General features: G+C 66.4%; 3 protein-coding genes and 1 long non-coding RNA gene across 9 annotated transcripts in view; 2 read left to right on the top strand and 2 right to left on the bottom strand.

Moving 5' to 3' along the window:
- ARID3A (AT-rich interaction domain 3A) overlaps window positions 1-2,722 on the bottom strand; it is a 28,651-nt gene extending 25,929 nt beyond the window's left edge. Inside the window, exon 1 of one of the 6 annotated variants that reach the window (XM_070491587.1) lies at window positions 2,581-2,722. The gene's annotated coding sequence lies outside the window, so the exon portion shown is untranslated. The other 5 variants (XM_070491585.1, XM_070491588.1, XM_070491586.1 and 2 more) reach the window with 5 other exon arrangements.
- Window positions 2,723-2,896: 174 nt separating this feature from the next.
- Window positions 2,897-7,260, top strand: LOC106834259 (uncharacterized). The gene is made up of 3 exons (XR_006517017.2): window positions 2,897-3,074; window positions 6,722-6,922; window positions 7,028-7,260. It is a non-coding gene; the product is annotated as an uncharacterized lncRNA (long non-coding RNA).
- A 103-nt stretch (window positions 7,261-7,363) lies between these two features.
- On the bottom strand, window positions 7,364-12,843 carry KISS1R (KISS1 receptor). The gene is made up of 5 exons (XM_044753649.2): window positions 12,442-12,843; window positions 11,512-11,636; window positions 10,239-10,374; window positions 9,722-9,954; window positions 7,364-9,562 (listed from the first exon to the last, which is right to left on the bottom strand). The coding sequence occupies exons 1-5, from the start codon at window positions 12,683-12,685 to the stop codon at window positions 9,116-9,118; spliced, it is 1,185 nt and encodes a 394-aa protein (XP_044609584.2). The 5' UTR covers window positions 12,686-12,843; the 3' UTR covers window positions 7,364-9,115.
- Window positions 12,844-15,424: 2,581 nt separating this feature from the next.
- R3HDM4 (R3H domain containing 4) lies at window positions 15,425-24,462 on the top strand. The gene is made up of 8 exons (XM_044753693.2): window positions 15,425-15,582; window positions 20,012-20,166; window positions 20,548-20,672; window positions 21,110-21,233; window positions 22,012-22,097; window positions 22,540-22,625; window positions 22,708-22,763; window positions 23,450-24,462. The coding sequence occupies exons 1-8, from the start codon at window positions 15,503-15,505 to the stop codon at window positions 23,551-23,553; spliced, it is 816 nt and encodes a 271-aa protein (XP_044609628.1). The 5' UTR covers window positions 15,425-15,502; the 3' UTR covers window positions 23,554-24,462.
- The last annotated feature ends 172 nt before the right edge of the window (window positions 24,463-24,634 follow it).

The following is a 24,634-nucleotide window of genomic DNA, read 5'->3' as shown; positions in this document are numbered from 1 at the left end:
CAACCCCGGCCACACCCCCACCCGCCCAGGCCGCCAATAAAACAGACCAGGCAGAACCCGACAGGCCGGGCAGGGACACCCCAGATGGCACACCACGGGGACAGCGGGGGGCAGGGGGGACCCAGGAGGCCGCCCCTAACCCAGCAAAGGGACCCCAGAGGCTTGCAAGCCGCTCCTGGGGCAGACGGCCCCATGCGGGAAGGGCCGGCCGAGGGCAGAGGCTCCTGGCAGCTGGCTGATGCTCAGACACCAGGCTGGGCGCCCTCCCAACCCCTCTGGTGGCCTGAAACAGCAGCCTGATCCCACCCAGAGGGGGGAGCCTTGCAGTGTAGACCCCCCAGCCTCGTCCGTCAGAGAGGGGCCCTGCAGAGCCACGGGCAGCTGGGTGGCCCTCGGCCTTCCTGGACTGCACACCCTTCACCCAGACCCCCTGGGCTCCCAGCTGGACGGGGACTGGGTGGGTCGGGGGGGCCCCTGTGGGGAAGGGGGGAGAGACGTGTCCCCATAGGACCTGGGTGTCCAGCAGGGGAGGGGTTCCAGGACACAAAGACCCTCTCAGAGGCCACAGGGCTGGAGAGTGACCAGCGGAGGCTCGTCCTGGGAGGCAGAAAACGGCACCCAGCCCCCCACCCCGGGGCCTGGCCGCGTCGCCCCCCCCCCAGCCCCAAGAAGTGCTGAGGGGACATTTCTGGCCCAGTGTCTCGCCCCGGTCCGCCGCCCCTCCCCCACCTTTGACAACTTCAAGAGAGGACCCCCCCCTCCCCACGGAAACGCTCCAGGCAACGCCCCCCCTCTTTGGGGGGCAGAAGGAAGAGGCCAGAGGAAGCCACTCCCCCCCACGCCCCCCCCTCCCGGCCTGCTGGGTTTAATGACCCTTCCGGGTCGCCGGGTGGGGGAGGGGAGCGGGGCAGGTCTCCACGCTGAGGCTGGTGGAGGGGGCAGGTGGGAACCCCAGGGCCCCCCTGGGCCGGGCCCGGGCCCCCAGTGGCCGCCATTAACCCTCAGCTGGTGCCGCCCACCCCCTCCAGACCCCTCCCCCCAAGAGCCCTTTGTCCTCGGCCCCTACCCCCACTTTATGACAACCCCGGGGGAGAGGCATTCCCAGGCAGGGACCGGGGCGGGGATGGGGGGGCGCTGGGTGGTCGTTGGGACCTGGCTAGGGGGGCGGGGAGGGATCCCGGGCCACACCCTCCCACCCCCCACCCCCCCCACCAGTGCCTCCCGGAGAGAGAGGTCACCCGCTCAGGCCGGGCCTTGCAAAACACAGTTATTTAAAGAGTTGTGCAAGGCCGGGGCCCGCGGGTGGCGAAAGGGGCCCCTCACTCCACCCCGGGGGAGGGCGGGGGAGGGCGGGGCGAAGAGCTGGGGAGGGGGCTCGGGGAGTCGGGACGGGGGCGCCCGCCCCCCCCCCCGCCCGGAGGAAGTGAGCCGAGCAGAACTGAAGAAGAAGAAATAAGACGACAAAAACCCCAGTCCGGATTTCAAAGGCTTCTTGGAAAGCGGCCGATTTGCATGGGTGGGGGGGGCAACCCCTCCGGCCGGGGCGACTAAAAACGGAAGATTATTGACAAACCCGCCGCCTGGGGTCGGCCGCCGAACGTTGGATTGACAAACGCGCGCTCCCCGGGCTTCCTGCGCCCGCTTTTGTGTCTGGGGGGCACTGGATGGGGGGGGAGGCGGGGGGGCTTTTCCCGGGGATCCCCGCCAGAGAGCCGGGGCCCCGGGCCGAACCCACCCCCTTATCCCGGGCGCGGGGACCTGGGGACCGTGGTGTCCCCTCCAGGGGCCCCCTTCTGCCCGGGAGCCGACACTTTATAAATAAACCGTCCGGGCTGGGGAGGGTCGCCAGGGAACGGCCTTCCGCACCCGGCGCTCCCACTCCGCGCCCTCGGGGCTCTCGAATAAAACACCCGATTCCGGGGAGAAAAAAATGAAATAAGAACCGGGAGCGCAGCCCCCCGCGCGCGCCGAGAGACCATTTCCTTCCGCTGGGGAGGGGGGAGCGCGCGCTCGCGACCCCCGATCGCCCCCGCGCGTCCCCGGCGCAATACGGTAGGGGGTGAGGTCTCCAAGGGGGGGGCGTCGAGCAAACTGCCCCAACTCCGACCCCCTAGGATCGCCTTCCCGGCGCTGGACCCCCCACCCACGTCCCTGCCCAACTTTGGGGACCCCGCTCATTGGTTTCCACGGCGCGCTGCGCCCACCCGAGACCGGAACGCGCGGTTTAAAAGGCCAGTGCGCGCGCCCCCCCCAAGCCTCACCGCGCGGGGCCCGCTCGGGGGGCGCAGGGCCCGCTCGGGGGGCGCATGCCCCGCGCTGGCGTCCGGCCCTGCCCCGGCCGCGCCTGGCCTCCCGCCCGGGCCGCGAGCTGCGCGCTGCTGGCTGCCGGCCGCCGCCGGGTTTGTGCCGCGCGCCGACTCACCGAGCCGCCAGCCGAGTCCGCGTCTACACCCCCATCCGACCCGATTGGTAAAAGGCTCCCCGCGCGCGGCCTCCCCCGCCCCTCCCCTCCCCCCGCCGGCGCGCTCACCGCCCCGCAGACAAATCACCGGGTGACAAATCGCTCTCAGATGCAAATACCTCGCCGGTGATTCAGCGCCGCGGCCCGGGACGCGGGGAGGGGTCTCGGGAGGCCCCCTCCCCCTTCCCCGAAGCCCCCTCGCGCCCCGCGCTCGGTCCGGCGACGCGCCACCGGCCCCGGGGCTGTTGGGGAGGGGGGGGAAGACTGGACGGAAATTTTCAAGTCGCGGCCCCTTTAAATGATAATAAATAATAAAAGGAAGGGGAACAGCGACGCGGGACGCCCCGCCCCCTGCCTAGGGAAGGTGGGCAAAGTGCGCGCCGCGGCCCCGAGCGCACAGGGCGCCCAGGGCGCGGGCGGGGCTGGGAGCGCCCGCGGGGGAGGGGAGGGGGGCTGGGCCTCCGCCCGGGCGGCCGCGGAAGGGTGGGGGCCTCGAGCCGGGTCGACGACCCCCTCCCCCATCTCACCGAGCACCTAGGAGGGGCCTGCCGGGCTCGGAGTTTCACCCCTGCCCCTTAGACACGGCGCCCGGCAGCCGAGCCCCGGTTTGCAGGTCCGTAAAATGGGGATAGAGACCCGGGGGGGCCCCGCGCGGGGGGCGCGGAGGGGCGGGCCTCCGAGAGGGCGCGGCTGCAGGGGGGCCTGGCACCCGCAGAGGCCTGGGGGTGGCGGGGGGCGCAGGGTCCCCGGAGGCCGGTCGCCAAATCATGACGACCTCTCCCCCGATGTCGCCCCCTCTGGGGAACCTGACAGCCCCCCCGTCCGGGAGGCGACACCCGCTGGTTTTCTGGGCGCTAAGAACTGAACGATCGTCTCCGTGTTCTGAGCGCCCGGCGGCCCGGCCATGTGCCCAGGTTCATTGACACCGCTGCGTAGCGAGACTCTTAATGTCCCCATTGCGAAGAGCGGGAAACTGAGGCACGGAGTAGTAGGGGAGCTCGGGGGGGGGGGGGGGGGCGGGGAGTGGGCTCAGCTGGGAGGTCTGAGCCCCAGAGGCGACCCCTGGGGCTTACTTATCTCAGGCGCCCAGGCTCCAGCCCAGATAAGAGCCGAGTCGGGGGAGCACGGGAGGCGGGCAGGGCCCCCCCGAGGGCCCCCCACTTCTCGGAGGTCCCCGGGGGGTGGGGCTGGAGTCCTGGTCCTGAGGGGGGGGGGCGTGGACAGCCCCTCCCCCTCCCCTGTGGCTCTCGGCCGTGCCATCTGCTCTGGGCCCCCCCCCCATCGCAGGCCGGCTCTGGGATTCCCCAGCCCGAGGGATGGGCGCGGGAGAGCCGCCCCCACCCCAGGGCCGGAGTCCCGCCCACGCCCTGCAGGGACCCAACCCTCCGGCCCCGGCCCCGGGGCTGCGTGTGGCCTAATGGCAGCAGGTGGCAGGGAGGCCTCCCCCTTCAGGCTGTTAGACACCCCACCCCAGCTGCTTCCCCGCCCCCCGCGGGGAGGGACAGACCTCTGCCCGCGGAGGGGGCGTGGGGAGCCCCAGGTGAGCCGGGCAGGGGAGGCGCCCACAGAGGAGCCAGTGCCGAACAGCCCCCTCCGCACCAGAGAGCCCAACAGATCAGCATGCACCCCGGGGTGTCGCGACCCGGCAGCTGCGTGGGCCTCCCTGTGCCTCAGTTTCCCCTTCTGTAAAATGGAATTCATTCCTGGCACAGTAGTTTTGAGAATTACATTTCCCCCTGTTCAAAGGGAAGGGGGCAGTGGGGGGAACCCTGAAGGGCAGGAGGGTGCTGCCCCTCCCCCTCCCAAGGGACGCTGTGGTCCCCGCGGAGCTGGGTGCTATCTCCCCAGAGGTGCCAGGCCCGGGAGGGTGAAGGGTTGCAGGATCCCAAGCTGCCTCCAGCCACGGGGCTTCTATTTTTAGCCCCAGGAGGGAGCTGGGAATTGATACAGACTTGCTGGCTCCACTGGGGTGGGCGGCAGGCCCAGGTTCCAGCTGCGTCCTGGCTGTGTGATCTTAGGTTAGTGCAGACCCGTCTCTGGTCTCTGTTTCTCAAGCTGGGAAATGAGTACAGCTACCCCAGCCCTATACAATTTCCTGGCCTGACCATCTTGTGGGGCCCCTGTGGGTTTTGGATGTCCGTCCCCCCCCCACCCCCCCCCCCCGGCAAAAACCAGCCTGATCCTCACCCAGGCCCTGAGTCAGTCACTCATCCTGCTGTCCGCTCAGGGGTGGGCGGCATCCTCTTAAAAGTTCCGCTGGATCCCAAACTGGCCACCTTCCCACGTATCTTCCTCCTCACAGTCGCACCTCCGGGCCTTTGCACTGGCTGTTCCCGCTGCCTGAACCGCCCTCCCCGGGTCACCCCATGGCCGGTGCCTTCTCCCGACTCCAACTGGAACGTCCGCCCCTAGGAGCGACCCCCCACCACGACCTCCCAGAGTCCCCATCACCCCATCACGCCGCCCTCCTTTATCTCCATCGAAAGGCTTCTGTTTCAAAACAGCTCTATTTACTTAACCTACTTGGCCCTGCCGGCGGCTGGGTCCCCAGCCTTGAGGCTGGCCTGGTACACAGTGGAGCTCAATACGTGTTGTTTGATGGATGAATCCGTGTGTCCCCGCCCCTCCTCTCTCCTCCCACGGGATTTTGGGTGTCTGTCTACACAGAGCTGCAGGGCAAACCGAACTACTCGCCATCTCGGTGTCCCAAAGCAAAAAAGCCCGGAGGGGGGTTGCTGGGCGCCCCTTGACCCGGTAACCCCCGCCCTCTGCTGTCACCCGTGCTACCTCCAGGTTGCCTGTCGCTGGGAGCCAGGGTCCGGGAGAATGTCATCCTAACTTCTTTGAAAATGAGAAGAAAAAAGCGAGTATCTTCTATAGCGGATCCAGCCTGAATGATATTCGTCTTTACGCCAAATAACAATTTTTAACATTTTTTTCCTAGAAGGGGACCCCGCGAAGCAAAAAGGGCCGAGGACCCGGGAAATGAGTAGTAGTGCGGCTCTGTTCGCCCCGTGTGGCCGCGGGGAGCCTTTCAGCCGGGGGTGCAGGTTGGGGGACACCGGGGCCACCCCCCCCCCCCAGGCGCTGGGGACACCTTGGTGGCATCGCCCGGGGAAGCGAGACCCCTCCGCGGGGTGCGCGCGCCACCTGCCGGGCACCTGCGGGGCTGCGGCCTGGGGGCGGGGCCTGCGGTGGGCGGGGCCTAAAGGGGGCGTGGCTCGCAGGAGGGGCGGGGCCAGCGACCCGCGGGCGGCCGCCAGGTGGTGCCGTCTCACCTGGAAACGAGCTCCCCGGGTCAGGCGGGGAAACTGAAGCCCGCGGAGCCAGGCTGTCGTCCCCTGGAGCTCCTTCTGCTCCACGAGGGGCTGCTGGACAGCGCGCGGGACTCGCGGTTAAATCTGAATTTCAGATAACAAATAATTTTAAGTTTACCGCAAATATTGAAAAATTTTTCTTTGTTTATCTGAAATTGAAATTAAACCAGACGCCTGGGGTTTATCCCCATATCCCCTGGGGCCCATCCGCATCCCCTCCCGGATGGGCTTTCCCGGCAGATGCCTGGTCCTGGCAGCCCAAAAGATCAGAAAAATAGTCATCGCCATCAAATAGTAATTGGAAAAATCTCTGCCTGCCTCAGACCACGTCCCTCCCTGCTTGGAAGCCTCCCATGGCTCCCGTCGCCCACCTACGGGAAAGACCCAACTCATCTCCGCTGCTGGCAAGGTCCCCACCACCTCTGTCCTCACCTCCTCCCCTCTCCCCTCCTCGTTCCCCTCCAGCCCCACCTGCCTCCCTGCTACCCCTCAAATCCACCAGATATATCCTGCCTCAGGGCCTTTGCACCGGCTGTTCCCTCTGTCCGGTGCGATCCTCCCCCAGCTCTGGGCTCGCTTCACATTTCTCGGACTCACCTCCTTCAGAAAGCCTTCCTCGACTGGCCCCCACCAAGGTCAGCCTCCCAGTTACTTACAACGGACGTGCATGTTCCTTTCACAGCCCTTTCTACTGCTGCCACTTTGCAGCTCCCTGGGTCGTTTGCCACTTATTGGCCCCGTGGACGACTAGCCAGGGGCTCCATGTGAGGCGAGGTGTGGGGCGCGGTGGCTACCTGGCACGGGGAACAGTGCCCAGCTGAAAGGACAAGGACGTGAGGATCCACGAAGGGCACGCCCTGGGTCTGCAGTTTTGAAATGATTCCTCTTCCTGAATGTCCTTTTCGAGCCTTTAACACCATTTTATTTTACTTTTTATTTCCAGATAATTGTAGCCTCTCCTGCAGAGCCATCTCCATCGTTCCCTTCACCAGCTGCCCCGACAGTAACTCAGCAGCGTTTTGCAAAACCGGGGCACGGCATGGCCACCAGGAGGCCCACACTGAGGCCACCCTCCCATCTGACCCAGATCTTCTTTTCCTGGGACCTGTGAGCGTGGTTAGCTCTCTGCGACTTTGTCACCTGGGTAGGTTCGAGTGTCCACCTCCAGGTGTTGCCCGCCCGCCTCCCCGTCATCCCTTAGCCCCACAACCACGCATCTGTCTCAGTCCCACGATGTCGTCACCTCCAGCTGCTACCCAGATGGAACCAGACATTGTGTCACCCGTGGGTCCTTCATGCTTGCCGAGATTCCCGGAGAGCCACGTGGGGTGTTGCGTGTGTCCGTGGCATGTTCTCGACCTTGTGCTGCTGAGCGGTGCTCCGTGGGATGCATGCACCACAGCGGGTTTCACCCCCCACCTGCCAAAGGACGCCTGGGGTGTCCCCAGTTTGGGGCTTTTGATAATAAAGCTGCTGCCGACATCTGTGCGGGTTTGTGTGCGGACGGAAGTTTTCATCTCTCTGAGCTGATTACTCAGGACGCCCCCTTTACCTTTTTTTTTAATGTTTCTTTTTTTAAATTTTTCCTTTTTCTCCCCAAATCCCCCAGGTACACAGCCGTATATTCTCAGCTGTGGGTCCTTCTAGTTGTAGCATGTGGGACGCCGCCTCCACATGGCCTGACAAGCGGTGCCATGTCCGCACCCAGGATCCAAACCGGCAGAACCCTGGGCCGCCGAAGCAGAGTGTGCAAACTTAACCACTTGGCCATGGGACCAGCCCTACTTTTTTTTTTTTTATTCATTTTTCACACAGAAATCACACCCCACCTTTTGCACACACCTCCTCTTTTAGTCCCCACGACACACTTGGTTATTCATCCCACAAATATCTATTCAGCCCTACTGTGTGCTGGGCCCCGGGGACACAGTGGGGACCAGGTCAGACAGGCACCCGGCAGGTACAGCCCAAGGATGTCAGAGCTGTGAGGGGGGCAGCACTGGGCCTGAACGAGGCGCCTGACCCAGCCTGGAGGGGGCCAGGAGGGCTTCCCGGAGGAGGGGGCAGCCAAGTTGATTGGAGGATGAGCGAGGATGCACCTGGCACAACAGAGGGAACTGCATGTGCAAAGGCCCAGAAGCGAGGAGGACAGCGGCCCAGCCGTTCAGGAAGCCGCAGAGAGACTGCGGGTTTGGGGGAGAGTGGGGAGGGGCAGGGGGTGGGCAGGGCCTGCAGGCCAAGGGGAGAATTTCCACCCTGTGTCCAGCCCAGTCCCCAGGCCGGGTCTTGGAGACCGGAACAGGCAAGGGTCAGGCCAGGGTCCGAATGGCGCCATGTTCTGCCCTCTCGGTCTTATTAACATCTCAGCAAATCTGGATTGTCTGGGGGCCCAGGACGGCCCCACATAATTTGTGAGGATTGGGGCCTCCGAGACACAGGCGGTCCTTCTTCGGGGCGACTCCGCCTGTGGCCTGCAGGGCCGTCGTGGGTGGCTTCACTGATTCTCGCCCGCACACACACGCAGCTTATCCCACCAGGACGTGGGTCTACCCCCCGCCTCCAATCGTGGGGGGGGGGTCTCTGACACCCCCAAACCGTCAATGGGGTAGCAGTGGCTGCTGGGACCTGTGAGTCTGGGCCTCCAGGTCCTGCAACTTCCACCGTTTCCTGCACATTTCTGCCAAAGATGCAGTGTGACTCTGCCAGAGGCTTCCTGGTCCCCAGGTGAGCCACCCCCACCCACCCGCGTGGGGGATGGGAAGCGCCCACTGAGCGCAGCCACACCACAGAATCCTGGGAGGTGACACGGATGCTGTTCTGCGACTCTCCATTTGGGGTGGTTTGTTACGAAGCAGTGGATCTGCTTCTCACACGGGTGGTTCTGCACCCTGAGCCCCCAGGAGGACTCACGGGACCGACGGCAGCCACCACGTTCCCGGCCAGGACAGGTACATTATTAATAATGACGCCTTATTTCATCCATTTTAAGATACACATGGGGTTCACGGTTTAACATCTCTGGGAGTGCGACGCATCTTACAATCTTACCGTCGACCACAGGCCCGTGTGCAGAAATTTCTATAGACGCTTCCTTGAAGGGGCCAGCATCAAAGCATCTCCACTTTCAGGAAATACAGAAACAATAATTACGATATCGATAGCAGCGAACAGCACAGCAAATCCGTACCAGACGTTACAAGAGGACAAAACAAGTTCATGACAATTATCTGGGACAAAAATAGATTAATAACAGAATAATAGCAGGTGCTGTTCAAGGAGCGCCTGTTCCCGAGGGGCCCATCTCCAGAGAAGGCTCAGAGAGGGGCAGCGTGTTCCCTCAGGACGCACAGCCTGCGCGGCCCCCTCCGCCGCTTCCCGGCTCCATTGGGATCCCGGTGGGGGTCGGGCGGGCGGCCAGGCGGTGCAGCTCGGCGCGGGGCGGGGGGGCGGCGGCGGCGGCCGAGGGTCCGGAGCGGCGGGGGCGCCGGGGGCGCCGGGGAGCGCAGGGGCAGACGCCGCGCAAGGCCCGACGGAAGTGGGAGCCCAGGAAGGCGTAGAGTAGCGGGTTGAGGGCCGAATTGCTGTAGGACATGCAATGCGCCCAGGTCTTGAGCGCGTACGCCGCGTAGCTGCGCGGGTGCCAGGCGCCCGCCGGGCCCAGCGCCTGCAGCAACAGGAACAGCTGGATGGGGCCCCAGCAGGCGGCGAAGAGCAGGACCACGGCCGCCACCAGCCGCGAGACCTTGGCGCGCACGACGCCCGCTCGCTCCGCCAGCAGCTGCCCCTGGGGGTGGGGGGGGGGGCGGCGAGAGGAGGGAAGGCTGAGGGTCGGCTGGGGCAGCCCCCTCAGAGCTCCCCCACCGTGCCACCCCCTGGGACCCCTCCCTCGTGTCTCCCCCCCCACACACACAGCTTGGCCGCGCGCCCCCTCCCAGCCGCGCACCTGCAGGGCGCTGTCGGCGCGCGGGGGGCGCACGGCGGCCCGGCCCAGGTGGCGCAGCATGGCCCCGTAGCAGGCACAGGTGGCGGCCAGCGGCAGCAGGTAGAGCGCCAGCAGGTTGTAGAGCGCGAAGGCGCGCTCCAGGGCGCGGCTGGGGAAGGCCTCGCTGCAGTAGGTGCGCGGCCCGGGCAAGAGGCGGTGCAGGGCGAGCACCGGCGCTGACACGGCCGCCGAGCCTGCACCACAGGCCGGGCTGAAGACCTTCTCCGGGGGACTAGGGGGCGCGAGGGGTCCAGGGCGCTGGTCTCCCCAAGAGCCTCCCCGAGCAGCGCGCACTGAGTGCCTCCTGGGTCGCCCCCACCCGCGCCCTCAGTAGCCCTTCGCAGGGGTCACTGTTGCGCCCATTGCCCAGATGCACGACCGAGGCCGGAGAGGGGCAATTGGGGGGGGAAGCCCGGAGCTCGAGGACTTGTCCCTCCACCTCCGTGCAGCCCCCTCCTCCCCCCCGCCGTGCACTCACCCACCCAGATGCCGAGGCTCACGGCCAGCGCCAAGCGCGGCGTGCGGCGGTGCAGGGCGCGCAGCGGGAACACCGTCACGTACCAGCGGTCCACGCTCATGGCCGTCAGGGTGGCGCACGTGGCCTGCACGGAGACCTGGGAGCCCCAGGAGCCGGCGCGTGGGCCCCTGCCCGGTCCACGGCCTGCCCTGTCCCCACCCACTCTGAGGGTCCACACCCCCCCCCCCATGTCCAACCACTCAGGCGCACCGGAACGTGTCCAGGGAGGGTCCCCAGGGCCACAAGTTGAAGGGACAGGAGAGGAGGGGATACCAGAGAGGAGCCCAGCATGGCCGGGGAAGTGAGGGGACCACTGGGGGTCCACGGAGACCCCAAGGCTGAGACACGGAGAGGCAGGGCCATCCTAGGATCGCGGGACAGGCGGGGCAAGAAGCCGCGGGGCCCAATCACCCTCCTGGGGCCCACGGCCACCCCACTCCGGCCCCCAGGACTCCCTATCTGTCTCTCCGCATAGTCCTCGACCCCGACCTGGTTCAGGTTCCACCTTGTCCCACCCACCCCAGACTCTCTCCCTGCCCCGACCTCCTCCACGCTGTGCCCCATCTGGGCCCAGGTTCTGCCCTCCCCAACCTAGACTCCGCCTCCCCGCCCCAGGCCCCGCCCACCTCCCAGACTCCGCCCCCACCCAGACCCCGCCCCCTGGCTCCAAGGCTCAGGCTCTGCCCCTGGTTCCCAGGCCCCGACCCACCTACGCTCCGCCCCCACCAAGACCCCGCCCCTGGCTCCCAGGCTCCGCCCCCGGCTCCCAGGGCCCGCCCTGCCCCGGCTCCGCCCCATCCAGACTCCACCCCCGGCTCTCAGGCTCCACCCCCCACCCAGACCGGTCCCTGGCTCCAAGGCTCAGGCTCTGCCTCTGGTTCCCAGGCCCCGACCCACCTAGGCTCCGCCCCCACCAAGACCCCGCCCCTGGCTCCCAGGCTCCGCCCCCACCCGGACTCCGCCCCCAGCTCCAAGTCTCTGCCTCCGCCCAGGCTCCGCCCCCAGCTCCCAGGCCCCGCCCTGCCCCGGCTCCGCCCCATCCAGACTCCACCCCCTGCTCTCAGGCTCCACCCCCACCCAGACTCGTCCCTGGCTCCAAGGCTCCGCCCCAGCCCAGGCTCCGCCCCTGCCTAGGCTCCGCCCACCTCCCAGGCTCCGCCTCCATCCAGGCCCCGCCCACGGTCCCCAGGCCCCGCCCCCGCCCCGGCTCCGGCCGGGCCCCGCAGCCAAGCACCTGCTGGATGTAGTTGACGAACTTGCACATGAAGTCGCCCAGCACCCAGGACGGCAGCGGGTAGAGCAGGGCCGTGAAGGGCACGCAGCACAGCAGGAAGGTCACGTCTGTGGCCGCCAGGTTGGCTGAAGGCGGGGCACGCGCGGGGCTGGACGCGGGGCGCTCGGGCCTCAGCGCCACTCAGCGCCCCGTTCCAGCCCCCTAGCCCTCGCCTCGTCCGAGGGACCAGCAGGACGGCTGGGGCAGGCCCCCGACGCCCTCGGGCAGAGAAGTTGGGGCACCCTCCAGTCTCCCCCTTTGACGTTTCAAACGTCCCCGAGCACCGGCTTCATAGCTATTCAAGCAACAATCTGCCCGACTCACCACCGCCCCCCAACCCCGTCCGGGCTGGGAGAGCATGCACAGACCTCTGTCCCCCTGAGCCTCAGTTTCCTCCTGTGCACACTGAAGACAGGGGTGCTCGCCCAGCAACCACCACAGAACAGAGAACACTGCACACTCACCTGTGCCGGGTAATCCACCCCCACCCCCATCACACAAAGGTGCAAACCGAGCCACTGGGGCAGAGGCAGCAAACTGGGGGGCCCCGGGCCAAGCGGTCCCTCCTCCACCCTCCTTCTCTTCGTGGGGTACCGTCTTGTAAGAACCACATTTCAATCGGACGTCTTCCTCCAGCGACAGGGGTGAGCTCTCCATGCGCCAAGCTCTCCAACCTCCCTTTTATCTACTGTAGCCCCCAGGGAACCCTCCAACGCCAAAGTTGGCGACCTCTAGCCTAAGGTTCGGGGGACAGTAGTTCCCGGAGCCCTGCTGGGGAGAGAGCTCTATGGGGAGGGCCCAATGCACCGCCAGGGGTGCGCTCCGCCCTCGTGCTGACCCCCCGGCCGGGCAGGCGGGCGCGCACGCAGGGCGCAGCGCCCGGGCGCTCACCGATGTAGAAGTTGGTTACCGTCCGCATCTGCTTGTGGCGGCAGATGACGAAGAGGACCAGCGAGTTCCCCGTCAGGCCGAGCAGCATGAGCACGGCGAAGAAGAGCGGCACCAGCCAGGCGTCCACCGACCACGGCGCGGGGTCCCCATCGTCTGAGGCGTTGGCGCCACGGTCCGGGCAGCCCGACGCGTTGGCCTGCGCCCACCAGGACGCGTTGGGTCCGCACGTCGCCACCGCGGGCATGGCTTCGCCGCCCTCTTCCTCCTGGTCGCCCTCGGGGATTGCGCCCCGGGATCCCCGCGGAGGCTCTCCTCCTGCCGCCCGCCCGCCGGGGATGCGCCCGCGGAGCCCGGGGAGGGTCTCGGCTGGAGGCCACAGGGTCTGGAGGGCGGCTCCGCAGGGCTCAGCGGCTCCTCTGCTGACGCCGCGCATTTATACCCCGCGGCCCCCCCACCCCCGACCCCGCCTCTTCTCCGCCCTCCCTCCCCCGCGCGCCCTCCACTCCCCCGCGCAGCACCCCTCTCCCCCGCTCCCTCCTCACCCCTCACGGTCAGGGCGAGAGCGCAGGAGGGGCCGGCGGGAGGGGGGCTGCGGGCGGAGACCGGGAGGGGAAGGCCGCCTGGAGGCCTGGAGGCTGCTGTGGCCCCTGACCTCGTGGCCAGAAACGCAGCACAGAGACAAGGGAATAAGGCGTGTGGCAGGCGGTGACTTTGACCCTGCGAGGGGCTGGGGCTCCATGTGGGTGGGCCCAGGCCTGCGGTGAGGCCGGCCCCCTGTGGAGGCCCCGAGTGTCGCTGGGGCTGCAAGGAGCCGTCCCCTGGGGCACCGGGGAGCCATGGAAGGTTAAGAGAAGTGAGAGATGCCTGGGATCTGGCGGTTACAAGATGCCCATTCTTCAAAGAACTTGACCTTCTTGGGGCTCCAAGTGCTGCCACGCAGACCCCAGCTGGCAGTGGTTGGTAGATACCTGCTCTGGGGACATGGCCACCTGTGACACTGGCAGAGGACACGGTTGGTCCCAAAAATCTACACCTGGAAATGTACCCCAGATACAAGCAGGACATTTGGGCCATTGTGGAGTACTATGTAGCAGAGAAAAAGATGCTGCCATTCGTGCAAAAAAAGACTAAAAAGGGGCAAAGGAAATGGATAAATATGCACAGGTGTCCGAGGGACGCACATCTCCAGAGGGAAGTACAGACAGCCGGGGGGAGGGAGACGGTTCCCTGTTTGCCCTTTTTATGCCTTCTTGACAGCAGCGTAAGAAACCAGAAAAGGAAGAAGAACCCCTCTGGGGCAGTAACGAGGGGCGGGTTAGGACGAGGAGACCAAGGTTGCTCGGTGGGGCTGGAGGAACTGTTCTGGGAAAGCTGCTGAGTCGGACGGGCTGGACCTTCGAGGTGGGGGCCCTGGGGGGCAGCTCATGCCCAGGTTGAGGGTCCCCGAGGGCATTAAGAAGATGCCAGCCAGGTCCCCTGGGAGGGAGGCCCGAGGATCAGGGCAAGGGAGGCCCAGGCTGCAGCCTCCAGAATCAACATTTACGGAGCAGCTCATCCCCCTGGGCCAGAGCAGGGAGCAGACGTTCCCAGCCCCCAGAGCCCCTCCCAGCAGCCCCCCCACACCAGGGGGTGTCAACTCATCACCACTGATTCCTTTTTGCCTCTTTTCACATTTATCCAAATGAAGCCACACAGGAGTCTTTTCACTGTTTTCTTTTCTTTTTTCCACCTTGCTCTTTATTTATTAAAGCAACTAAGTAATTTGTCTCATACAATTTCTACCAGGCTGGATCTGGTGGGTCGCATCCCTGGGGTGTCCCTTCACACGATCCCCAGTTCCCCACTTTCCTTGTAGACTGAAGGGCAGATTCTAGATTCTGGAGTAGGTGTAACTTTCTGCTAGAAACCCTCCCATGGCTCCCCAGTGCCCTGAGGACAAAAACCAGGTCTGTCATCACATGACATCATGTGCCCCCTCCCCCGCTCTGGCCACTCAGGATGTCCCAGGGCCTTTGCGCTGGCTGTTCCCTCTGCCAGCACACCCTTCCCACTTTTGCAGCTTGCTGGGGCCCCCTCTCAGGGGCCTCCTCTTCCCCACCCCACTCGGTGGGGGCGGGGTCTGTCTTGGTGACTTGGGGGGGGTCCCCAGAGCCCAGCCCACAGTGGCCATTTGTTGAATGAATAAACCCTAAATGGCAAAGGGGGAGGGGCTGATGCCCTATTTTTACAGATGGGTAAACTGAGGCACCAGCTGGGCTCCAGGGGCTGTGCTTTGAGGACTGGGTGGGGGCTGGTGGAAGAAAGGCCCCGTGGGTGCTGGGTGGGGGGAGTCCAGGTCATTTCACCTGTCCCCCGCCTCTGGAAAGGACGTCCCCCTCTTCCTGGCTACCCAGGCCTCGGTTTCCCAATCTGTCCCCCAACTCTGGCGGCCTTGTGGCCAGATTCGCCAATGCATCAGTTTCCCGGTCTGTCCGTGGGGCTGCGTGACCCCCCGAACCTGCAGGCCGGTGTCTGCCCGGCCACCCCCCCCCCCCCCCGCCGCCCCTGCCTCAGTTTCCGGATCTGTGCCAGGGCTGGGTGACCCTCTCAAGAAGCCCAGTGTCTCCCCTGCCACCGACCCTGCCTCAGTTTCCTGGCCTGTCCTTGGGGCTGCGTGCCCCGCCCCAACGGCAGCCCGGGGTCTGCCTGGCCCTCACCCTCTGCCTCAGTTTCCCCATCTGTCCCCGGGGCTGCTTCCCTCCCCCCCGCCCCCCCTCAAGTTTGCTGGTCTGTCCACGGGTCTGGGTGCCCCCGCCGCCCCCCTGCAGCCCGAGGTCTGCCGGCCCCCGCCCCCGCCTCAGTTTCCCAGTCTGTCCCCGGGGCTGCGTGCCCTCCCCCAGCGCAGCTCGGGGTCTGCCCGGCCCCCGCCTCAGTTTCCCGGCCTGTCCCGGGCTCCGCGGCCCCGTGGCCGCCGCCCAGCACCGCCCGCCCGCCCGCCCGCGGCCCCGCCCCGGCGCCCGCCGTCACTTCCTGCCCTGCCGCGGAGGCCCTGCCGGGCGGCGGCGGCGGCTGCGAGCGGGCCATGGTGGCGCTGGAGAACCCGGAGGGCGGCCCGGAGGCGGCGGCGGCGGCGGGGGGCGCCCCGGGCGGGCGGCGGACGCTGTGAGCGGCGGGCGGGCGAGGGCGGGGGCGGGGCGGGGGGCGCTCCTGCGGACTCGGGGTCCCCCGGTCCCCTCGCTGCGGCCCGGGGCCCGCCCCCTTTGCTCGAGGACACCCCGGGACGGTGGGGGGGTGGGGGCGGGGCGGGGGTCTCCTTGTCGCCCGCTGGTCCCTGGGGGTCCCCTCCCCGCGTGCCCGCCTGTCTGAGGGGGGCGGGGGGCGCCCCGTTCCTGCGTTCCTGAGGTCCCCGTGCGGGTGCGGACCCCGGGGGGGACCCCGACGCCGTGCGGTGTCCCCGTGTTTACCCGAGGCGGCCGCTCCTGTCCCCGCGCTGGGCGTGACCCGCCGGGGCCTGTTTACTGCGGGGTCACGGCCCCGCCTCCCGGGACACGGGGCTCCCCGTCTATGGGGCGCCCACCGGGGGACAGGGGGCTTAGGACCAGGCCCGGGAGCCTGCTGACCCCAGGCAGGTGGAGCCGCCCCCTGCGGGTTTGCACCCCGGGGTCCCCGAGTTTTGACCCCCGCCGGCCTTTATGCAGGACCCCGTGTGCCCACCCTGCTGTCCTCCTTCCTGGGGGGTGATGAGTCCTCTGCTCTGGGTCCATGTCTGCCCCCTCCGTGTGCCGGGCGGGCGGGCGTGCGTGCGGCCTGGGCAGCTTATTCTGCGCTTCTGTGCCTCAGTTTCCCCATCTGTTAAGTGAGATGACAACAGCGGCCTCTTCTCAGGGTGCCTGGGGGCCCGAGACCCTGCCCTGGGACCAGCCTGGCAGAGGCGCGCGTGGGTTCTCCACTTGCGACTTAAACCTCTGAGGATTTTACTTGTTTCCTTATTATTTTAAGCGAGTTTATCATTTCCTTATTTTTATCCTTCTTTTGCTCTTATCCTATTTCTCGGGACTTTCTAGCATCTGTGTTTATTATGACCTTGCCGTTGTTACCTCCGCTGCGGGGGGAGCGGGGGGTGTACCCAGGGGCCATATGGGTCTCTACAGATGTGGGGGGATCCGCCCCGAGGGGAGACGATGCCCCTTTGCCGAGGCCCTGACCCCGGCCCAGGTGGGTCCCTCTGACCCGCCCCCTGCGCCCTCACCTCCTCATCCTGGGGGTGTGGCTCCTGCTGGGGGGACCCCAGGCGCCCCACCCAGCCTGAGTCACCTCCCGCTGCAGAGCCCTCGGTGGTTTCCGGCTCTGGAAGTAGGTTCCTGTCACCGGTCCCTGGGGGAGGGGGCCGGCTGCCCAGCGCCGAGGTGGCCGGATTCCCCATTTCAGGGGCGCAACCGGGGCCTGGCTTAGCAGGGGGGCCCGACCCCCCTCACTGGACGCTGGCTCCCTCCCCGGTGAGAGCATTTCCCGAGGCCCGAGGGGTCCAGGACGCCCCCCAACCCCCGCCAGCTGCCCCGGCTGGGTCCTCAGTTTCCCCGTCTGTGAAGTGGTCTCTGGGTGGCATGGGAAGCAGATGAACTGGCCCTTGGGGGCCGTGTGTAAACAGAAGTTCAGGGATTCATTCAACAAACAGCTGTTGAGCACCCGCTGTGGGCCAGGCCCTGCGGACACAGCAGGGACCAAGACAACCCCGTCCTGTTCCCTAGAGAGGAAGCCAAGGAGTAAACAGGTATGCGGGCCAGCTGGTGTCAGACACCCACTGGCGAGGCAGCAAGAGGGCCAATCGGGTGATTCGGGGCGGGGCGGCTTTTGGGGAAGCTGACTTGTGAGCAGAGACCAGAATGAACTTCAGGCAGAGGGCTCAGCCGTGCAAAGGCCCTGAGGCAGAGAGTCTGAGGCACCAGGAAGGGGCCCCTGAGGCAGGAGGGGGAGCCAGGCAGCAGGCAGGGGGCGGGCCTCCACGTTTTGACGTGTGGATGTTTTATATAAAGTTTGTGCCACTGCCCAGCCCTCGCCCCGGGCTGCCTACAACCCTGACTGGCTGGGGACCCGTGCTGCCGCTTCTGCCCGGCCCCCAATGCCCTGTCCCCGGGTCTCCAGTGGGCCCGGCCCTGCCGTCTGCCCCGAGACCACATGTTTTCCTGTCCCGCTAGAGTCGGGCTGAAGCTGGCAAGCTTGGATTGGTGGTGGGATTCATTTCCAGGGCTCAGCTTGGCAACTGAGACCACAAGAGGGCAACCGGGCCCAGACCCATGTGGTCTGGGGACGGCCGGGCCGGGCCGGGCTGCCAATGCCAGGCTGAGGAGGAGCCCTCGAGGGTGCTAGGGAGCCATGCCTGGTGGTAGAGCAGGGGAGGGGCCCGTGGGTCTGGGGGTCTGGAGGGAGAAGCCAAGTGGGCTGTGGCCTCGGGCCGCCAGTGTCCTCTGTGGGCCCAGCGGGAAGCAGGACGGCTGAGTGGTCGCCGGGGGGTGTGGGGTCGGGGCGCAGCCCTGTTCAGACTCGGGTTCAAATCCTGTTGGTGTCCAGTGACATTTCTCTGGGGCCCCGAGGGCTCCAGCTCTCCTTGGGTCCCACCCTGAGCTGAGGTCCCCGATGGCTCTCCCCGGATGTGGCCTCTGTTATCAGCCCCCACCAGGCTGCCATCCTGGACTCCGTCCAGCTGCTGGGGTGGAGCCTCAGCATCGTTGGCTCTGTGCTGACTTGGGTCTCCACGTCCTGCCCTTCTTGCTGCTGTGGGGTCCCGGGATGGTGACCTTGTGCCTCGGTTCGCAGATCTGTCTAAAGGGCATCAGAGTAATAGTATTGGCCTCTCAGAGGCGATGGTGAAGGAAGGGGAGGGCTCAACCCAGGGACGTTGGTGTGATTGACAGTGTGGCTGAGGGAGTGATCTCCCCGTCACAGGAGGAAACCAAGCAGGTTGCAGCTGAGTCAGTGGAGGAAGGTGTGTGTCCTAGTCCCTCTTGGCCCCGAGTGTCCCCTCCCAAACCCACGGGCACCTGCAGGGGCCATTCTGACCTCACTTTGCAGAGAGAGAGCTGAGGCTCCAGATCACATGGGGAAGCATCGTAGCCAGGATTCGAACTCAGAGCTGAGCTCCAGGGCCCAGCCCGGGATGACGGCTACTTGCACCCGCGTGAGTTTACCCAGCAGATCCTGGCGCGTGGATGTCCGCCTGCCCCACGCTGGGTCTCTCAGCCTGTCCGCTTTTCCGTCCAGCGGCCTTTCCGTCAGGTGCAAAAACTCAAGGCTGGGGGCTCTTTACATATGTGTAGACCCCGTGAGCCGGCTTCCCTGCTGACCCCTCTGAGGCCTCACGGTCCCGCCGTCCTCGAGCTCGCGGGGTTTTCTAGAGCCTGTCGGTGGCTGGGGGAGGGGTCGGGCTTCCGTGGTCAATTTGCGTTTTGGGAACTTTGAACATTGGGAAAGTCTGGGTGGGACTTTGGACTCGGGGCTCTGCTCATTCTTGGAATTGTGGGATTTGTTTGGGAGAACCGACTTGGCGGTTATTTTTTAAGCGCCTACTGTGTTCCCGGCGTGCCCTGCCCACGGAGGTGGGTGGCCATCGGGGGAGTAGGAGGGACGCGATCCCAAAACCGAGCAGGTGGGCAGCAGGTGGAGGGGCCGGGGTCTCGAGGATGAGGTTTGACGGGACCCCGAGAGCCAGCGGGGGGGGGGGGGGGCGGGCGCGGGGCGGCGTGTGGCCGGAGCCGGGGGGACCCGGGGAGGGGCAGCTGGCAGATGGGATGAGCAAGTCCCGACACCCCAACCCTTGAGGGCCCGAGTGCCCGTCCGCCCGCAGCGTGAGGGCCCTGCGCCCGGCGGGGGCGGTCCCCTCAGCCCGAGGTCTGGGGGTCGCCAGGAAAGCCGAGCAGCTTGTCTTTGCTGGAAGTTTCCATGGAAGAGCCCTGGCCCCCGCCCCTCAGCCTGCTGTCCCCGGCCTCGGGTCCCCAGCGGGAGGCCTGGCTGCGCCGCTAATCCGACCCGCAATTAACGCCATTAGCTCCGAGGAGGGGAGATTAGCCGAGAGGGGGCCGCTGCAGCCCCCTCCCGGGTCCTGGCCCCTGGGCACAGTGCCGGGGGGAGGGTGGGGGGCTGGGGGGGCAGGTGGGCTCAGGTGTCGCCTTGAGCTCATGGGGGGGCCGCGTCCTGGTTTCTCTGCTGCTGGGGGTGGGGGGGGGGGACGCTCCATGAGGTCATGTCTCCTGAGAAACTCCTGGAGGAGGGAGACGCTGGGCCTGGGGGGGGGGGGCGGGGCAGCTTTTCCCAGCGACCCACCCAGTGTGCGGCTTAGGGCCAGTGTCTTCCCTTCTCTGAGCCTCGGTTTACTAACCCGTCCTCACCTCATACCTGCCTCCCCGGGGGACGTGAGGATGAAACTAAATGAAATTCGGAGGGTCCAGGGCTCCACACATGGTAGAGAGTGAGCTCCCCATCGCTGGGGGAAACCAAGCAGGGGGATGGCTATGGGACCGTGGCAGTGTCAGGGTTCCTCCTGGGGGTCCTGGCCTGTCTTGGCCCCAAGGACTGACCCCCTCCCCCGACCCTCCAGGCCCCTTCCAGGATGCCTGCCCACTCTAACCGGCTCCCAAGTGAAGAGGTTCTCGGCCTCCAAGCGGAAGCAGCACTTCATCAACCAGGCCGTGCGGAACTCAGACCTCGTGCCCAAGGCCAAGGGGCGGAAGAGCCTCCAGCGCCTGGAGAACAGTGAGTTGGGGTCGGGGGGGGTGCCTCCGGGGGGACCCCCAGGCCTCAGATGAGAATGGTGTGTGTGTGTTGGCATTATCTGTTGCCTTTACCGTGAGCCTAGCTCTGAGCTGGACACGGGGAGCTCTGGGCATTGGAGTTGGGGCTTTACAGGATGTGCAGGAGTTCAACAAGCCAGGGAGCAGTAGGCGTTGTGGAGGCTGGACTGTTTCTGTCCCTTCTGGGAAGGACAGTTGGAGCATGGAACTGGGGAGACCAGTGTGAGAGTAAAGGCCCTAAATATAGAGGTGGGGGGGGCGTGGAGATGGTCCTCAGGTCCCCGTGGAGCTTGGGGGGCCCGAATGCCACCCCCTAGCCCAGGGTCCATCTGTTTTCACCTAGCCCAGTACCTGCTGACCCTGCTGGAGACAAACGGGGGCACGCCTGGTCCTGAGGACGGGGACCTGGCTCCCCCAGCGGCGCCCGGCATCTTCGCGGAGGCCTGCAACAACGAGACCTACGTGGAGGTGGGCCTGGACCCTCCGCGCTCGCTCCCCCTGCTCCCGCCACACTGGCCTTCTCTCGGTTCTCGTCCCACCACCAGGCATTGCCCATGCTGGTCCCTCCGCCAGTTGCACGCATGCCCCTCCGGTCCCCTGATGAATGCCCCCTCCATCTCCCTCGGGGTCCCCATCCCGCCCCAGAACCTTCCAGCACCTGTGATCCATCTGCTCATCACTTGGAATTAATTACTCGGTTGGGGGCGCATTTGGTCCATAGGGATGCCCAGCCCCAGACAGGCGGGTCCGCAGGTGCCCCCTGAACTTGCGGGCCCGGTGGGCAAGCGTGTCCACAAGGAGTAGTCCGTGCACTTGCTGGGCCTCTGCGTGCACAGGGCACATGGGGAAACGGAGGCCCTGGGGCGCGCAGTCATTTGCCGCGGGCCCGCCTGCCTCTCTTCCAGGTCTGGAACGACTTCATGAACCGGTCCGGGGAGGAGCAGGAGCGGGTGCTCCGCTACCTGGAGGATGAGGGCAAGAGCAAGGCGCGGAGGAGGGGGCCTGGCCGGGGCGAGGACCGCCGGAGAGGTGCGGGCCTGGGGCGGGGGCGAGGAGAAGGGGTGGGGCGAGGAGAAGGGGTGCGGCGGGGCCTGGCCCAGGGTGCAGGGAGGAGCCTGGGGTGTGGGCGGGGCCCAGTGGATGGGGCGGAGCCTGGGTGTGGGCGGGGCCCAGTGGATGGGGCGGAGCCTGGGTGTGGGCGGGGGCCCAGTGGATGGGGCGGAGCCTGGGTGTGGGCGGGGCCCGGAGGATGGGGGCGGAGCCTGGGTGTGGGCGGGGGCCCAGTGGATGGGGCGGAGCCTGGGTGTGGGCGGGGGCCCAGTGGATGGGGCGGAGCCTGGGGTGTGGGCGGGGCCCAGTGGATGGGGCGGAGCCTGGGTGTGGGCGGGGCCCAGTGGATGGGGCGGAGCCTGGGTGTGGGCGGGGCCCAGTGGATGGGGCCGAGCCTGGGTGTGGGCGGGGGCCCAGTGGATGGGGCGGAGCCTGGGTATGGGCGGGGCCCGGAGGATGGGGGCGGAGCCTGGGTGTGGGCGGGGGCCCAGTGGATGGGGCGGAGCCTGGGTGTGGGCGGGGGCCCAGTGGATGGGGCGGAGCCTGGGTGTGGGCGGGGCCTGGAGGATGGGGGCGGAGCCTGGGTGTGGGCGGGGGCCCAGTGGATGGGGCGGAGCCTGGGTGTGGGCGGGGCCCAGGGGCAGGTGAGAGGACCCTGGCTTGTGGGCGGGCCCAGGGACAGGTGGGGAGGTACCTGGTGTGTGGGCGGGCCCGGCGGCTGACCTCAGTGGCTGCCCCGCGACTTGGGCTCTTGCAGAGGACCCAGCCTACACGCCCCGCGAGTGCTTCCAGCGCATCAGCCGGCGTCTGCGAGCCGTCCTCAAGCGGAGCCGCATCCCCATGGTGGGTAGCAGGCTGGGCCTCCTCTGTCCCCACACGCCTGGTCTGTTTTAATGGCCTTTTTTCTCAACTTCTCAACGGAGGTTGAGGGAGGGGGACACTGGTTCCCCGGTGTGCAATGGAGTCCTGGAGACAGGGCGAGATAGAGACCAGTGTAATCAGACTGCAAGACCCAGGGCCTGGCAAAGGGTCTCCTTAAGGGTGGGAGGGGCAGGGGCAATGAACCTGGGCACTGCAGGATGTGTAGGAGTTCACCAGGCAATAGGTGCAGGCAGTCAAAGATATGGAGATATCGAAGTGCCTGCCGTCCTTGGAAACAGTTAGCCTCACGGAGCCGGTCAGAGGCTGCCTTTGAACGCAGGGCCTTGAACTCTGGAGGCTCCCCTGGGCGTGGGGGGCCTGGATCCCACAGTCGGCCTGACCCCTGGGCTGGCCTCTCCCACAGGAAACGCTGGAGACCTGGGAGGAGCGGCTACTCAGATTCTTCTCGGTGTCCCCCCAGGCTGTGTACACGGCCATGCTGGACAACAGGTGACCGGGTGGGGCGGACGTGGCAAGCTGCCCGGGGTGGCCGGCTCTGGCCCACGGCCACTCACCCCCCCTCCCTCCGCAGCTTCGAGAGGCTCCTGCTTCACGCCGTCTGCCAGTACATGGACCTCATCTCGGCCAGTAAGTGCCTGGCAGCCCCCGGGACCCCGGTCGGCCCATTCAGCCCCAGGAAACCGAGGCCGGGGTTACACCCGTCTGGTTACTCAGCGGGAGCTGCTGGGGAGGAGAGAGCGGGAGCAGAGTTGGCAGCGGGCTCTGTGTTAATTCCCCAGAAGCCCCCTGTGCGTCTGGCCCACGGGGTGACGCTGTGGACACAGACACCCCTCAATCTGCCTCTTCAGGACTTGCGGGGAGAGGGGCCTGGGGGATGAGGCTGGGACCCCGAGATGAGATGAGGGGTCCCCAGCAACAGCAGGGTTCTCATTTAGCCATTGTCCCCTTCCACTGTGCCACGCGTGTCACTTCCAGCAAGTGCCACGTCCCGGGGCCTGTGTCCCCGCTTTTGCAGCCCCCCAGGGAGGGTCCTCGCAGGCCCTTGCCCGGCCCCTGGGCGCCCCATCGGGTCCTTGCTCCCTGCGCCTGTCTCTCCGCCTCCCGCCTGCAGTTGCTAAGGAGACGGTTTCCATGGCAACCTCAGCACGGCTGCTCCTGCGGCCCCCACGCTGGCCTTTGTTCCCGCAGACTCCGGCGAGGGGCTGGGCTGGGGGTGCTTGTCTGTGGGAGTCGACGGGGGGCCTGCACACGGGGGGAGGGGGGTCCCTGGGAAGATGGGGCCTCTCGCCTGCCTCGCTGTCCCTCTCCCTTAGGTGCCGACCTCGAGGGCAGGCGGCAGATGAAGGTCAGCAACCGGCACCTGGACTTCCTGCCGCCGGGGCTGCTCCTGTCCGCTTACCTGGAGCAGCGCAGCTGATGGCGGCCCCGCAGCGCCCAGACCTCCCTACCATCCGCTAAAATATCTTTATTATTTTTAAAATTTGTCTTTGGAAATGTAATCTTCCCCCCTTGGGGTGGGTCTGTCTCACCCCGGCCCCCCTCCCTGCCCAGCCCTTCCAGATAAACTCTGGCGGCTGGAGCTGCCCTGGACTATATCGGCCCCGTAGCTCCTCGCTCTGGGACTTGTATTTCGGCGGGGAGACCCGGCCTGGTCACTTCCATGTTCCTTCTTCGTTCAGATTTTTCCGCCTGTTCTGAAGCTTAAGCGAGGAGGGAGAGGCTGGGTTTTTATCACTTTTAATGAATTTGATGTGATTTGTTGTAGATTTTTAAATTTCCCTTTTGGGAAGAAAAACCAAAAACTCGCCCCCACTGATAAATCCGGGGGTGTCGTTCCAGTCCCTGCTTGACCCCCCACTCCCAGTTTTTGGCTTCGTGGAGGTGGGTGGGGGAGTCTCTGGGGCCTCGTCCCTCGCCCTGGGACTGTTACGTCTTGTGTGTGTGTGCGTGCGCGCGCCTGGCGACCCAGGGCGGAAGCTGCGTTTGAAATGCTGGTTTTACCCTCTTTTGGGGATGTGTGTTGTCCTCCCCTGGTGTCTTTTGGTGGCTCTTGGGGCCCCGCCGGCTCTATACACCCCCCCCCCCCGTTCTCCCCACCCTTCCTACCGGGGGTCTGGGACTTCCAGCCAGAAGCCTCCGCCCCCGGACCACCCCGGTTCCCCCTCCATGTCCCCTCGGCGCTCCCAGCCTGATGCTTTGGGGTGTCCTCGGGCTGGCCACTCCGGCCTGGGCCCCCAAGAGCAGGGCTGGGGGCGCCCCTCCCGTGCGTGTGTCTCATTGTGCTTTGGGAAGAGTGCAGAGTCAATAAATTCCTGGTGCTCTTGTCTCCCCTGTGGGGTTTCCTTTGGGGCAGGGCTGGGGGCGCCTTAGGCTCCGGGGGCGCCTGGGTCCTGTCCTGGGGGGCTGCAGGCCTCGGCGACGGGGCTTGGCGCTGAGTGACGCCCCGACAGTGGGGCAGGTGCGGGGAGACTGCTGGGGGTATCGGCCCCGGGCCCGAC

Source organism: Equus asinus, chromosome 20, assembly GCF_041296235.1.
Source record: "Equus asinus isolate D_3611 breed Donkey chromosome 20, EquAss-T2T_v2, whole genome shotgun sequence".
Taxonomy (NCBI): domain Eukaryota; kingdom Metazoa; phylum Chordata; class Mammalia; order Perissodactyla; family Equidae; genus Equus; species Equus asinus.
This window is presented reverse-complemented; position numbering and strand designations above follow the sequence as displayed.